Consider the following 16,430-nt stretch of genomic DNA (forward strand, 5'->3'; position numbering starts at 1 on the left):
CAAACTAATTTCTTATAATTTTAATCTTTTGGACTAAATCAATGAGCTACAAACCGCTGAAATGTAAGAAAATAATTGTGAATAGACCGATCAATTTGTACGATGTCCGGTACTGAACATAGTTTACCTGTCACCTGAACAGGTAGATATCACCTGTCCAACAACTAATTAGCCTTGATTAAAATTAGAAAGTATTGAAGTAGGGGTTGTTTTGATAGTAATTAATCATCATGTCACTTTTATGACCGGAAATGTGTGGATGTTAAAGGCAAAAGGTTGGGTCAAAAAGATCGTGAATTATGTTAAAATGACAGAAAAAGCCTTGAAAACTAAAATGTATATGACCGTTTCATGCTTTGCCCAGCAGGACTTTTACCGGACATTACACAAATGTCCGGAATATATGACCGTTTTGGAAGCCCTGCTTTAAATATCCCTACATCCAAGAAAATTTGTACCTATGGAAGTAAATGAATCCACTGTATATGCTTTTATTATTTTATAGTGTGTCTTCCTATGTTGTGATGTTTTACTATTGTTTCAGGTTATGATGAAGGTTGTTTCCTAAAACACTAAAACCTGCTGCATTTGATTGCATCTGTCCTAAGTCAGGAACCTGATGTTCAGTGGTTGTAATTTATTGAAGAAGTTCATAAGTGTTTCTCTTTTTTTAATACATAAATTTCACCTTTGGTTTTCCTGTATGAATGGTTTTAAACTTGTCTTTTTTGTGGCCCTTTATAGCTTGCTGTTCGATGTGTGTGTTAGCTATAACAGTTTACTTTTACAAATTTTGATTGAATGAAGAGTCGTCTCATTGGCACTCATTCTATTTACATATAACCAACCTTGTTCTTTCCAAATGGGTTCTACTTCTTTACTCGTTTCTAATGCTTGTTTGTCTATAGAATCTCTCATGTGCTTCCATTTCATATAAAGTTCACTACTTCTACGTTTTTTATTAGTCTCTACTCTCTCCATTGATTTACGTCTTTCCACAGCAAACTTTTTCTAAAATATTACAAATGTATCCATGTAATAAATAGTTAATAGTTGTAAAGTGTGTTAAAAACAGGAAAATATTTCCTCAAATGTTAGTCCATTGAAAACAATAATCTCATTTAATCCTCAAATATTACAAGTTTGTTATAGGAGGGTTAGGTGCCTGCTAACATGATAAACCCATCCACATTAGATATGTGCCTGTTGGAAGTAATTATAGGAGCCTGTAATTCATAGGTTGTTATTTGTAGGTGTAAATTATATTTGTTTTTGTTTATTGTTTTGTACATAGACAGGCTGTAAGTTTTCTAGTATGAATTATTTCAAAAAGTCATGTCAGGGCTTTTTATAGTTTGATACTAGAACACACCCGTGATATCGTGGGTCTTTGGATTTTAATCAACAAGACCTTAAAAGACCTAGAATTGTCTAAAGTATGTTTGTTTATTTAAGAATTGAATGCTTATTTTTGTAACTTCATTGGGGTGTAAAAGCGTTGACCGAAGTACATTCTAAAAATGTGCGCATGGTCAACGCTTTTACAACCCTATGAAGTTACAAAAAGAAGCATTCAATACTTATAATTACATTTTTTAGCTATGATCATGGAAACATGAATTTTATATTTGTTTTATTTAATTGACCTGTGCACTTTATTGTGGGACCACGTGTTATCATGAATGATAAGTTTTATTGAGTAAGGCAATTGCTTAAATAATAACATGTGATGTGCAGTTAGCCAATCAGAATAAAGTATTATAATGAAATATACATCTAATGTAATTATTTGGTAATAGTTTTGTCCTCAGGTGTTTTTGTTTTCTCTTGATATGAACACACACAATAAATTTTTATAATTTAATTTGGTTGATTATTAGATAGCAAATTTCTGAACAGAAAATAATATTTGTGTTTATCTTGTGAAAAAATAAAAATGATCCACAAAAAAATATATAACCAAATAAAAAAATAAACCTGTGACAATTCTACTTCTGTTGGTATCAAGTTGCTTAAAATCAAACCAAAAATGACCCCAAAATTTTTTTTTTAAAAATGTAGTTTTATATACAATATATAGGGGAAAATCTCAAGTGACGAATACTTTTGGCCACACTCTGTACATCAAATGTCTTGTATTTACATGCTAGTAAATCATGATTTTTTAGTTCTTTGCAGAATATATATATTTTTTTTTAAAGCAAACCAAAAATCCTTGACTTTAAGCGTTAAGTTTAGGCAGTTGAAAAACTCTTTAGGTTATGGCCATTATTTTTGTACTTTTCATCATATAATTTGTCAGTAAAAAACAAAAGCTGTATACTGTCAAAAAGTTCTGTTTAACACCATTGTATTGAACAAATAGACAGTTATAGAGAATATTTTTTTTATTTACGAGGGGGGCACTTCAAACTTTTTTTGGTAGGGGTGAGCAGCTGAGACATCAAGTACCCCACCCTTTTCATATATTTTGTTTATCAAAAATATATACCTTGTCGTATATCAATTAACAAAAAAAAAAAAACCTTTTGATATATTTGAATATTTAAAAAACAAAAAAAATTCAAAAGACAATTAAAGATTTTTGGTCAGATAAGTGTAGTAACACTCCAGAGAGAAACACTTTCACTGAGTTTAATATTGAAAACTAATCAAAAGTTACATTGCCGTTCCCTCTCATAGATGACACAATGGAATTTCTTCAAATAATTGTTATCATGAAACACAGAGGCGGATTAAGGGGGGAGGGGCCAGGGGGCCCAGGCCCCCCCCCTTTTCTGGGAAAAATTTGGTTGCTTATATAGGGAATCACTGAAGCATGACCGGAGCGGGCCCCCTCGTAGGCAGTCAACGAGCCCCCACTTATGAAAATTTCTGGATCCGCCACTGCTTTCATGTAAACAAACCTTTGAAGGTTAATTAGGTGCAAATGTCAAAATGATGAGATTTACAGCATCTATACTAGCATCAGTTGAAATACTACATTGGATTACATAGAGTTTAATTTGTTTGACAAGTAGCTTATGCATTTACTACTGTGGTTTAACCCCATCACAAAATAATAAGGACATCTGATTAATTTCAGATACTTATGATATAATCAAGCAAGTGAAAATATCAACCTATTGAGATATATAAATCTGAATTTCTCACCCTTTTGATATATCATGGAGCATGAAAAAGTGATCTATTCAAGTGGCTCATCCCTACCACTCATTACATAATTACATAGTAAGAGTTTGTAGTCCTTTTTAGTATGTGTTTTTTTTTTTTGTTACTCTCCACTAGTTTTGAAACTTTATAACTGTAAGTGTAGGTTTTTTTTTCGATGTATTTATTATCATGAAAATTGTGACAGAAAGTTTTCTCAATAATATAAAAGTTGAATTCAAATTGTAATACATGCAGCGTTATTTGTATCTAGCATTTTGCAATAATTATCTTTTTCATATGTCCATTCTTGAAAAATTGCAATAATAAATACCGACAGAATTTACAGTATTTGGTTTACAGATAGAAATATATTTTTGAAATATACATGTGGTGCATCAACTTAAAGTTGGTATCTTGTTAGTTTGTATAATATAAGTTGAGACTATGACAATAATTTTGCATACAAATAGTAAAAGTTGTTACTGCAAGTATATGTATATTTTATTTCAAGAACATTCAAAGAATCTGTGCAAAGATAAATCCATGCAGAAATTCAAACAGGAAACTGATATATAAAAGGTATATGAAAAGTCAAACACACCTATTGAAATGCTATATGGAACAATGCTTTGGGGTAAATGAATAAACATTAACAAAGAACTCATATTTTGTCAAGCTACTAAAAGCTACACCCGAAACCAAAGCTTTTAAAAAACAAAATAAATATAAAACTGTAATAACTTATAAATAATTAAAATCAGATTTAAATTACAAACTGTGAATTTCGCATTTATTCTTTTATTTTAATAAATTACCAATTTTCATGGATATTTACCTTTATTTAATTATCTTATACAACTGTTTCAAAAAAAAAATAATAGAAAAAATGCAAATCCTTCTTGTTCAAAAAGCAATGCTGCATTCCTTTCATATGCAGTAACTAGGAATAATCTAGATCTATTCCAGCTTTGTCTATAGTAGCTTAGAACTTTCCATTTTGCAAAATTAATTATAAAGCTCTTAAACCATGGGTTTTGGGTGCTAATTTTTCAAAGGGAGATGATCTAAACATGTGCTTTTTATCTCCCTTGATCAACACGTGCTAATAGCAAAGCCTTAGTGGTCAATCTCGCATGAAAATTGGTTTTGACAACATTCAGTATGGTTCACAGTATGTGTTAATGAAAAATAAACAAGTCCTGCATGCTACCTTATTTTTTACACATCGTCATGCAGTATTTTCATATCAATAAAAGACTGGAAACACTTGTGTCAGCAAGTTTTAAAATGGAATATTTGACTGCTTATTTTTTGGCAATGTAGGTTAAAAAAGTGGCAAATTCAGATGCCTAAGATGGTAACAACTTTTCAGAAATTCTACACAATAAATTACCTGGAAATATTTGTATGAAAGGGAGACAAACAAATATTTGTATAAAAGGGAGATAAACCTGATTACATAAGGGAAGTGTGGATTCAGAAAGACGACAGGATCACTATATGTGCCAATACATTATTACAATATGTGAGTACCGGTATAAATTTCATTACACACAGAACATGTTTTAGTTGTTTTAGAAATTTATTCATGAGGTCATTTTAGTTCTATCAATAAATGATTTATTTTGTACAATTTCGTTTGAGAATGGTATAAAATTTAAAATTGTGTCAGTTTTAGAAATTAACCCTTTCGCCGACGAGTCCCGGTTTACCGGGATTCACGCTTCAGACAGCTGACGATGAGTCCCGTTTTACCGGGATCGGAATACCTCTTTTATGTTTCCCGCTCAAACAGTGCAAACATGGGTTATCTTTCTTTGATGAGTAACCCGGATAAAAGTGTAAACATGGCGGTTCCGTTTGTTGAAAACCGTGTCAAAATCAGAGGAAATTTACGGAATTTACGAGAATTTGAAATGAGGGAACATTTTTTTTGAAAGAATATGGAAAAATTGAAGCCAAACTAGTATAATTTTTTTACATAAAATGTCGTTTTATGTACAAAACAGTTGGAATGGACATCGATCAGTGTGAGGAATTTGTACAGCCTCATAAAATTTTTCAAAATTTTGCCGTTTTGGGTTAAAAAATTACGATTTGGGGTGAAAGAGTCGAATTTTGAGAATTTCACCTAGATAATGCCGAAAATTTGAAAATTTGAATATTTTATGAAGAAAAAAATGTCAAAACATGAACAAAACTGTGAACATGGTGTTAGTGAATAAAAGAAATACACAAATAACTATAAACAAGTTTTTATTGACATTTATTATGAATATCTCCCTCTTGAGTAATAGTAGCCAGGGAAGCCATCGTCTCAGAGTAGCTTCTGTCTGGGCAGCAATCGGTGAAAGGGTTAAGCATTCATGATTGTATGTCAGTGAAAATATGAGATGAAACTAAATATGTGACTTTTCTTATCAATTTTATAATGTCTCACTTACATTTATTTCTAATCAATTTATTCTCCTGATATGGACAGTGATTACCCACCATTCAACAGATATTGAAATATTTAATTATTATGGGTAAGGGAAAAAAACATTTTTATTTTTTTCGAGGTTGACACAAGAGTTTCAGTCATACATACAGTTACACAATACCTGAATAATTTGTTGACAATCATTTACTCCGTTAAGCTGTGGAACATTCAGACACAATGATAAAACAACAATATATAAACTTACACTTAAATGTTTTGAACAAATTTCTGAAATTATGATTTAACTAAAATATTCAATAATTCACCACCAAACTGTATATCATCTTTCTTTAATGAATCAGTTATAAATAATATCACCAAAAAATCAAAAAAAATCTAAAATTTCAGGGTGCAGAAAAATGGAGATAGAGACATGCCCTTATGAAAATGATGGACCGACAAGTAGTACATCTGATAAGTGACATGTCCTTGTAAACATGACAGACAGACATATAGTACATTCCATAAGTGACATGTAAAATATGCCTTTGCGAACATGAAAACCAACAAATAGTGCATCTGATTAGTAATATTTAAAAAAATAAAAAATTATAAACCCCATACATTTAAATGTTTAAATTTTTGAATTTTCAACCTACTGCAAAGTGGGACAATATTCTATCCATTCAGATTTCTAATAAGTCTTCCTTTCAGCAAAAGAAAGTTAGTGCCTTGCATTATAAATTTTAAATCTCCTCCATTGACACCTAAAGGGGAGATAAAAACCTCAAAGACACAAATAAGAAAGATACACCCCTCCCCCCTTTTTGGCAAGAAATTACTCCTATTTTCACACTCTTTTATCATTTGTTTTTTGTATAAAGTATTTTCTTAAGTTCACAAAAGGTTAGAAAGAATAGTATGCTATCTGGCTATTGAACACAACCAAGACAAAACAATATGTATTTACACAACTATGTATATATACATTAAAACTTACTCTTAAGTCATTGACTCTTAATGTGACTTCTTCTTGAGATCGCATTTTTTCTTCCTCTATCCTCTTTGCTGCCTCTCGAGCCTCTTTAAGTGAGGCATATAATGCAGCTTCCTCTTCTTTTCTCCTGAAAAATACAAACACATTAACTCACTATATAAAATGTAGTAATAGTCCTTATCATCATGATCATGTCATATAAGTTTTTTTTTAATTTTTCTGAGACTTTTTCTGCCTCCAACAATATTCTGTATTATTCCTAACTCAAATTGTTAAAGAAAACCAGAAAATTTTCTTGTCTAGGTAATTATTTTTATAACCACTGAATTTAAAAAGAATTCATATTTGTTTTTACACAAATATATATTTTTTTTATGTAAAAGGTCTTTTTTTTATAATTTGCAAAACTGGTGAGAAGAATGTTCTATGAAATGAAAATAATCTTATATCTGAAATACATTTATAAATCATTAGATTCAGTAATCAATATTTACAATTTGAGATATTAAATATAATACAGTTATTTTGATACATTCACCATAACCACTTTACACATAAAGGAGTAAAAATGAAAGTGGCCACATCCGTGTTCATCCTCAACCTTTATATATGTTATGTATTATCATCAAATACAACTTACATTTCAATATTATGAATGAACACGAATGCGGCCACTTTCATTTAAGACGGAAACCGTCTGAAATTTAACTAAAATGCTAAAATTGTGAAGATTTCAGTAATTAAGCATGACTTAATGATAGTACTACCCGATATATGTGCATTGTATTGTCAAAAACAGCCCATATTTGTGTAGCAGAAGCATTCTGCTTTCCAATAAATAGCTAAAAGATTACATTTTCACAATTTTGTACAACTGCTATATTTTGGGGCCAAAAAGGGTTCTTACTGAACCTACTCCATTAATACTGAAGATGTTTCATTTCATTTGTGCTGATTAATAAAGGTTTTCATTGACAAATTGCTCTTAAATATTATGATGAAACAAAATTGAAATTCTAATATGACGTTCTTCTTTAGCTTTGGTATGGGTTTTAATATGGGTAGGCATTATATTTGTCAACATTTAATACCTCGCTAGCACTCGGCATTAAAATATAGACAAATATAATGCCTATATAGCTACCCATGTTAAAATGAGCATAGAGCATGGCATGAAAGAATTTATTCTTAAATACAACAAGTGAAACTGCGAGCTACTGCTCACTGATGATACCCCAGCAGCAAGTGGATAATATTAATAGTGTAAAAATATGCAAGTGTTCGGTAAACAGGAAGTTGTCGAGTGATGAATCTGAAAACGCATCACACGGTATAGCTGATTTATATAAATCCTGAAACCAAATTTCAGAAATCCTTGTATTATAGTTCCTGAGAAAAATGTGACGAAAATCTTCACCTTGGCTATCATGTGTAAAATCATACAAGTGTCGGTAAACAGGAAGTTGTCAAGTGATCAATCTGAAAACACATCACACTGTATAGCTGACTTAGATAAACCCTGAAACCAAATTTCAGAAATCCTTGTATTGTAGTTCCTGAGAAAAATGCAACGAAAAATATTCATGGGACGGACGGACGGACTGACTGACGGACTGACGTAAGGACAGACAGAGGTAACACAGTATACCCCCCCTTTTTTAAAGCGGGGGTATAATTACTAGACTGTCACATATACTTCATAATATTTGTTTATATCCCTTTATTTTTAATACATCTTCAATCTATCAGATTTAAGAAATCATTTTAGACAAACCACCGACCAATATTTCATTTCATGCTTTATGCCTAATTTATACACTGTTATAAACTAACTTGAGTTCTGCTTCTCGTTCAGCCTTCTCTCTTTCAAATCTTTTTTGTTCTTCTTCCATTTTCCTTTGAAATTCTTGTTCTTCACTTCTCCTGATTTACAGAGTAAAATCGAATTAACAAATTTATTGTGAATGAAATTCATATGACATCCTGTTAGTATGATAGCCTCATTAGGAACCAATTTTTTCATTGACACGTACTACATGTGCTTGGGTATAAGTATGTGTTATATTTTGGTATCTATATGTGCATATACATGTAGGTACCAAATATTCTGTGTTAGCTACTTTACTGACCTATATTTTTTTCTGTGTGAGCTACTTTACTGACCTATATTATTTCTGTGTGAGCTACTTTACTGACCTTGTTTCTTCTATATGAGCTACTTTACTGACTTTGTTTTTCTGTGTGAGCTAATTTACTGACTTTGTTTTTTCTGTGTGACCTACTTTACAAACATTATTTTTCTGTATGAGCTACTAAACTGACTTAGTTTTCTCTATGTGAGCTATTTTACTGACTTTGTTTTCTCTATGTGAGCTACTTTACTGACTGTTTTCTCTATGTGAGCTAATTTACTGAATTTGTTTTCTCTATGTGAACTACTTTACTGACTTTGTTTTCTCTATGTGAGCTACTTTACTGACTTTGTTTTTTCTATGTGAGCTACTTTACTGGCCTATATTTTTTCTGTGTGAGCTACTTTACTGACTTTGTTTCTTCTATGTGAGCTACTTAATTGACTTTGTTTTCTCTATGTGAGCTACTTTACTGACTTTGTTTTCTCTATGTGAGCTACTTTACTGACTTTGTTTTGTCTATGTGAGCTACTTTACTAACTTTTGTTTTGTCTATGTGAGCTACTTAACTGACTTTGTTTTCTCTATGTGAGCTACTTTACTGACTTTGTTTTCTCTATGTGAGCTTATTTACTGACTTTGTTTTCTACATGTGAGCTAATTTACTGACTTTGTTTTCTCTATGTGAGCTACTTTACTGACTTTGTTTTCTCTATGTGAGGTACTTTACTGACTTTGTTTTCTCTATGTGAACTACTTTACTGACTTTGTTTTCTCTATGTGAGCTACTTTACTGAATTTGATTTCTCTATGTGAGCTACTTTACTGACTTTGTTTTCTCTATGTGAGCTACTTTACTGACCTTTGTTTTGTCTATGTGAGCTAATTTACTGACTTTGTTTCTTCTATGTGAGCTACTTTACTGACTTTGTTTTCTCTATGTGAGCTACTTTACTGACTTTATTTTCTCTTTGTGAGTTATTTTACTGACTTTGTTTCGTCTATGTGAGCTACTTTACTGATTTTGTTTTGTCTATATGAGCTACTTTACTGACTTTGTTTTCTCTATGTGAGCTTATTTACTGACTTTGTTTTCTACATGTGAGCTAATTTACTGACTTTGTTTTCTCTATGTGAGCTACTTTACTGACTTTGTTTTCTCTATGTGAGCTACTTTACTGACTTTTGTTTTCTCTTTGTGAGTTATTTAACTGACTTTGTTTCGTCTATGTGAGCTACTTAACTGATTTTGTTTTGTCTATATGAGCTACTTTACTGACTTTGTTTTGTCTATGTGAGCTAATTTACTGACTTTGTTTTCTCTAAGTGAGCTATTTTACTGACTTTGTTTTCTCTATGTGAGATATTTTACTGACTTTGTTTTTTCTGTGTGACCTACTTTACAAACATTATTTTTCTGTATGAGCTACTAAACTGACTTTGTTTTCTCTATGTGAGCTATTTTACTGACTTTGTTTTCTCTATGTGAGCTACTTTACTGACTGTTTTCTCTATGTGAGCTACTTTACTGAATTTGTTTTCTCTATGTGAGCTACTTTACTGACTTTGTTTTCTCTATGTGAGCTACTTTACTGACCTTTGTTTTGTCTATGTGAGCTACTTTACTGACTTTGTTTTTTCTATGTGAGCTACTTTACTGGCCTATATTATTTCTGTGTGAGCTACTTTACTGACTTTGTTTCTTCTATGTGAGCTACTTAATTGACTTTGTTTTCTCTATGTGAGCTACTTTACTGACTTTGTTTTGTCTATTTGAGCTACTTTACTAACTTTTGTTTTGTCTATGTGAGCTACTTAACTGAATTTGTTTTCTCTATGTGAGCTACTTTACTGACTTTGTTTTCTCTATGTGAGCTTATTTGCTGACTTTGTTTTCTACATGTGAGCTAATTTACTGACTTTGTTTTCTCTATGTGAGCTACTTTACTGACTTTGTTTTCTCTATGTGAGGTACTTTACTGACTTTGTTTTCTCTATGTGAACTACTTTACTGACTTTGTTTTCTCTATGTGAGCTACTTTACTGAATTTGTTTTCTCTATGTGAGCTACTTTACTGACTTTGTTTTCTCTATGTGAGCTACTTTACTGACCTTTGTTTTGTCTATGTGAGCTACTTTACTGACTTTATAAATATAATTAACACTTATTGTATGAATTCGGGATCTGAAATTTGAAAAAAATAAGTAAATCAAAAGATGCATGTGTAGGACTTAGGTGGAAGGGTAAACCCTGTTCTTATTGTTTTTACATGTAAACAGCACTTATGTGACGAGACTTGTGATTAAATAATAACATGTGTTTATCCACGGAGGCTTCCATTGTGTTGTGTGGTTGTAGCAGAACAAGACTATAGAGAGATTCCGAGTATCCAAATGTTTACATTATGAATACACAAGACTCCGCCTACAGGAATGTGAAATGTACAACTATGCCACACCCACTATTTACGTTAAAAAAAGTTAATACTGAGAGGAGAACTCACGATTAACACAAATAGTGTTACATATAATTTTGCCTGGCGCAGTACAAAACTAAATAAAGAGAAAAGGTACATTTAAAATAAAAATATAAACAAGCTAACAAAAAAAGTAACTAAAGGTGAAAAAAAAAGAAAAAGTAGCATCATTTTTATTACAATGTTCCAATAAGTCTTGTGAGCGATAATTATTCGATTTTCAAAACGATCTCTATACTAGACGCGTAATGTTTACGATCTTTTCTTTACGAGTTGGACGAAAGGTGGATCTTTCAAGTACACAAGTATGAATTTTCTTTTTTCCTCATTGGACATCTTGCTTCTCTCTGCCAGGAGTTCACCGCGACGAGCTGCAAGTGAGGGTGGGAGGTCCGGTACCACACTGTATCCGCACCCCCTAGGCAGTTTTGTGGCAGCACTAAGGATATCATCCCTATCTATCAAGTTTGATAGCCTAAGGATTATATTGCGTTTCTTTTCAGGACCATTCGGCAATCTATGTACTGCTGTAAATAGCATACCTTTCACCTGCGGAGCAGTAAACCCAAGCCCCTTTTTGTCATTATGCAACCATATACGGACGATGTTTTCAGTGACCTTAGGGGATTCACCGACTTTCCCCTCAATCCCACGGATAACCAAATTCCATTTTCTTCCCCACACCTCCAATTTCAGACGTTCATTCGCCTCCTCGGCAATGAGTGACTCCAAGTTGGGGATTTTAGAATTGTGAATATCATGGAGCTCACCATTGGCAAACTCGGCCTGGTTTTCAAGAACTTTAACCCTCTCGTCGATCTGTTCTTGTTTTTCTTTTAGTTTCTCCACTTCAGTATTTATATAAATATGTAGTTTCTGGAAACATTTCCCAATGTCGGCAAAATCTTTGCACTCATAATCAGCCATTGTTATTGTTTAAACAGGTAGAGGCGGGAATCGCCGATTAAAGACTGGTTAGTTAAGAAGATAATTGAATGAAAGTCACCTCGTTCAGTGTAAAAAGGAAATCCTATATGAATATTACGCTCTGTGTATTACTCTGTTTAATTGAAATGTTAAATATAAGGCAGATACAAACAATTTACCAGGAGCAATTTTTCTACACGTCTCACAACATGGCTGTCACCGGAAGTCTCTAACTTTTGTTTTGTCTATGTGAGCTACTTAACTGACTTTGTTTTCTCTATGTGAGCTACTTTACTGACTTTGTTTTCTCTATGTGAGCTTATTTACTGACTTTGTTTTCTACATGTGAGCTAATTTACTGACTTTGTTTTCTCTATGTGAGCTACTTTACTGACTTTGTTTTCTCTATGTGAGGTACTTTACTGACTTTGTTTTCTCTATGTGAGCTTATTTACTGACTTTGTTTTCTACATGTGAGCTAATTTACTGACTTTGTTTTCTCTATGTGAGCTACTTTACTGACTTTGTTTTCTCTATGTGAGCTACTTTACTGACTTTTGTTTTCTCTTTGTGAGTTATTTAACTGACTTTGTTTCGTCTATGTGAGCTACTTAACTGATTTTGTTTTGTCTATATGAGCTACTTTACTGACTTTGTTTTGTCTATGTGAGCTAATTTACTGACTTTGTTTTCTCTAAGTGAGCTATTTTACTGACTTTGTTTTCTCTATGTGAGATATTTTACTGACTTTGTTTTTTCTGTGTGACCTACTTTACAAACATTATTTTTCTGTATGAGCTACTAAACTGACTTTGTTTTCTCTATGTGAGCTATTTTACTGACTTTGTTTTCTCTATGTGAGCTACTTTACTGACTGTTTTCTCTATGTGAGCTACTTTACTGAATTTGTTTTCTCTATGTGAGCTACTTTACTGACTTTGTTTTCTCTATGTGAGCTACTTTACTGACCTTTGTTTTGTCTATGTGAGCTACTTTACTGACTTTGCTTTTTCTATGTGAGCTACTTTACTGGCCTATATTATTTCTGTGTGAGCTACTTTACTGACTTTGTTTCTTCTATGTGAGCTACTTAATTGACTTTGTTTTCTCTATGTGAGCTACTTTACTGACTTTGTTTTGTCTATTTGAGCTACTTTACTAACTTTTGTTTTGTCTATGTGAGCTACTTAACTGAATTTGTTTTCTCTATGTGAGCTACTTTACTGACTTTGTTTTCTCTATGTGAGCTTATTTGCTGACTTTGTTTTCTACATGTGAGCTAATTTACTGACTTTGTTTTCTCTATGTGAGCTACTTTACTGACTTTGTTTTCTCTATGTGAGGTACTTTACTGACTTTGTTTTCTCTATGTGAACTACTTTACTGACTTTGTTTTCTCTATGTGAGCTACTTTACTGACTTTGTTTTCTCTATGTGAGCTACTTTACTGACTTTGTTTTCTCTATGTGAGCTACTTTACTGACCTTTGTTTTGTCTATGTGAGCTAATTTACTGACTTTGTTTCTTCTATGTGAGCTACTTTACTGACTTTGTTTTCTCTATGTGAGCTACTTTACTGACTTTATTTTCTCTTTGTGAGTTATTTTACTGACTTTGTTTCGTCTATGTGAGCTACTTTACTGATTTTGTTTTGTCTATATGAGCTACTTTACTGACTTTGTTTTCTCTATGTGAGCTTATTTACTGACTTTGTTTTCTACATGTGAGCTAATTTACTGACTTTGTTTTCTCTATGTGAGCTACTTTACTGACTTTGTTTTCTCTATGTGAGCTACTTTACTGACTTTTGTTTTCTCTTTGTGAGTTATTTAACTGACTTTGTTTCGTCTATGTGAGCTACTTAACTGATTTTGTTTTGTCTATATGAGCTACTTTACTGACTTTGTTTTGTCTATGTGAGCTAATTTACTGACTTTGTTTTCTCTATGTGAGCTATTTTACTGACTTTGTTTTCTCTATGTGAGATATTTTACTGACTTTGTTTTCTCTTTGTGAGTTACTTAACTGACTTTGTTTTCTCTATGTGACCTACTTAACTGACCTTTGTTTTTTTCTGTGTGACCTACTTTACTGACCTTTGTTTTCTGTGCAAGTTACTTAACTGATCTTTATTAATTTTTGTGTGTGAGCTACTTAACTGACCTTTGTTTTTTTCTGTGTGACCTATTTTACTGAACTTTATTTTTTCTGTGTGACCTACTTTATTGACCTTTATTTCTGTGTGACCTATTTACTGACCTTAGTTTCTTTCTGTGTGACCTACTTTACTGACCTTTGTCTTTCTAATTCAATATCTGCCTGTGTATCAGCATTTCTCTGAGCTTCATCATCCAATATTTGTTGTATTGTTCTATCATTTCTGTGGTCTCCCATTACCCATACCCATTCTTTTCCATCCTTTCCATGCATGAAGCATACATTTTTCGTACCTGAAATTGCAAAATAATCTGAAACTGAGCAGATCTAGGATTGAAGGAAAGAAGTGTGTCATTGTCTGTAATGGTAAAAATATCAGACAACCTAACCAGGTCATATTTTTATTGATGATTTTATGCTAGAAAATGATAATACAGAATATCAAGCAATTTTCTATGTGCAAGAGCCACAACTACCAAAGAATTCACTCATTTGGAAATAAATTCAAATCTGATCTGTATGATATAATCATAAACCAAATACTGTAAACCGACTTATTCTTATGGATACTTTTTTTTTATGTTTAGCTTTCCTTTTGAAGCTATCATGGCATCCATTTAGTTTCTTGATTTTTAAATCGACTTGATGTATTTAAATCCACATGCCCTACATTTTATATTTGCTTAATATTTCTACACACAAAAGTTGCAGTATCTAATCAATTCATTCAGAAATTATAGAAAATAGTGTGGTAAGTTGAGCACACAGATGACAGACAGTGCAAACCTAAAATACCCTACAGCTTCTCCAGAAGTGTACTAATAACAATCTCTCAAATAATGAAACCATAGTACATGGGTTTTTCTGGATATTTTAGGGAAAAAATATCTTTGAGTGTTCTGATTAAAATATTTCCTGTTTCTGCTATATTTCATACATGTATGTCCTTTTTTTTAATTCAAGGTTTTTATCTTACAGCTTTATTTTGTCCCCTGCTGTGAGTTTTTAAAAATTTATTTATTTGAATTGGATCGGCAAGCCCTGGATAAACTTGCTTCCTGAATCTGGTATTGCATAAGTGTACATTTGTCAAAGTTGTTTTTGTCAGTCAGATATGATTCTAATCGGTTTTTACAAATAACTTGTTGTGGATTTTCAACATAAAAGTTTGTGGTAGAACAAAATGAGCATCGCTGTCATGAATTATGTAGTTTTGAGATAAATCAAAATTTAGAAAATTTAGGGGGGTATTTCCATTGGGAATGGGTCCAAATACCAGACCCTGTGGAATACCAGATAAATCCATGAAGTATAGCATAGTATTTCATTGGACTGTTGCCAAATATACAATAAAATACACCTTACGTCTCCCACTTTCCTAAAACAAATATCAAACCTGGTTTTGATGGTTTTGTTGGTTTCCTTTTCTCATCTGCCTCTCTCTTATCTTCTTCCTGTTTCCATCTTCTCACTTGTTCCTGTAAAGAATACATATAATTTAATTCAGAAAAAAATTTGCCTTCTAATTGAGGCTAAATAAAACCAAACATTATAAGTAAATGACAGTCATTACAATAAAATAGGTAATCCATTAATACAAGGATCTCTGAGTTTCTTAAATTATCTCTTTAGTTTAAAAACTAGCAGTTATCATTTAACATGTTCAAACTAAAGAGAGGCTGCAAATACCATCAAAACAATCATATATTCAAATGTAAGGCAGTCATTGGCAGTGTTCTCCCCAGAAATTTTGGATAGCATCACATTTGGCGTAAAAAAAATAAACTGTATTTTTTTCAATGTCATTTATCGTGTCGTGGCGATGCTCTATTTCCTTTACGTTATATATGTTATTGTTTGATGAATAACATATTCTATTCCATCCTATTCTGAGTGTTTATATTGTTGAATTCTTTACTGAGAATACAATTAAACTATTACCATAATAACAGTATTTTCAGTTTATGTTTACTATATTCATTTATAGTTACTTAATTATTTTTCACCTCTTGGGCCAAATAAAAATATATATGTTCAAGTTACCCTACCTACCCAACTAAATGAATGAATGGGTTATCATTATTATAGAGCAAACTGTATAGATACAATTACACTAAATATCTAGGGAAAAAATGGTTCTTATCAAAAGAAAAAAAAGGGAAGAG

At 32.0% G+C, this 16,430-nt stretch overlaps 1 protein-coding gene across 10 annotated transcripts in view; it reads right to left on the reverse strand.

Annotated features, from left to right (window-relative positions):
- The window catches only part of LOC139488439 (SH2 domain-containing protein 4B-like), a 50,906-nt gene that overhangs the window by 14,132 nt on the left and 20,344 nt on the right, over positions 1-16,430 (reverse strand). For 7 of the 10 annotated variants that reach the window (XM_071274041.1, XM_071274033.1, XM_071274040.1 and 4 more), the window contains exons 4-9: positions 15,662-15,743; positions 14,402-14,558; positions 8,406-8,495; positions 6,576-6,699; positions 5,757-5,792; positions 849-1,011 (exon numbers count right to left, since the gene is read on the reverse strand). In XM_071274041.1, coding sequence (XP_071130142.1) covers positions 849-1,011; positions 5,757-5,792; positions 6,576-6,699; positions 8,406-8,495; positions 14,402-14,558; positions 15,662-15,743 — 652 coding nt within the window. The remainder of the gene's footprint in view (positions 1-848; positions 1,012-5,756; positions 5,793-6,575; positions 6,700-8,405; positions 8,496-14,401; positions 14,559-15,661; positions 15,744-16,430) is intronic. The other 3 variants (XM_071274037.1, XM_071274035.1, XM_071274038.1) reach the window with 1 other exon arrangement.

This window comes from Mytilus edulis, chromosome 9 (assembly GCF_963676685.1).
Source record: "Mytilus edulis chromosome 9, xbMytEdul2.2, whole genome shotgun sequence".
Taxonomy (NCBI): domain Eukaryota; kingdom Metazoa; phylum Mollusca; class Bivalvia; order Mytilida; family Mytilidae; genus Mytilus; species Mytilus edulis.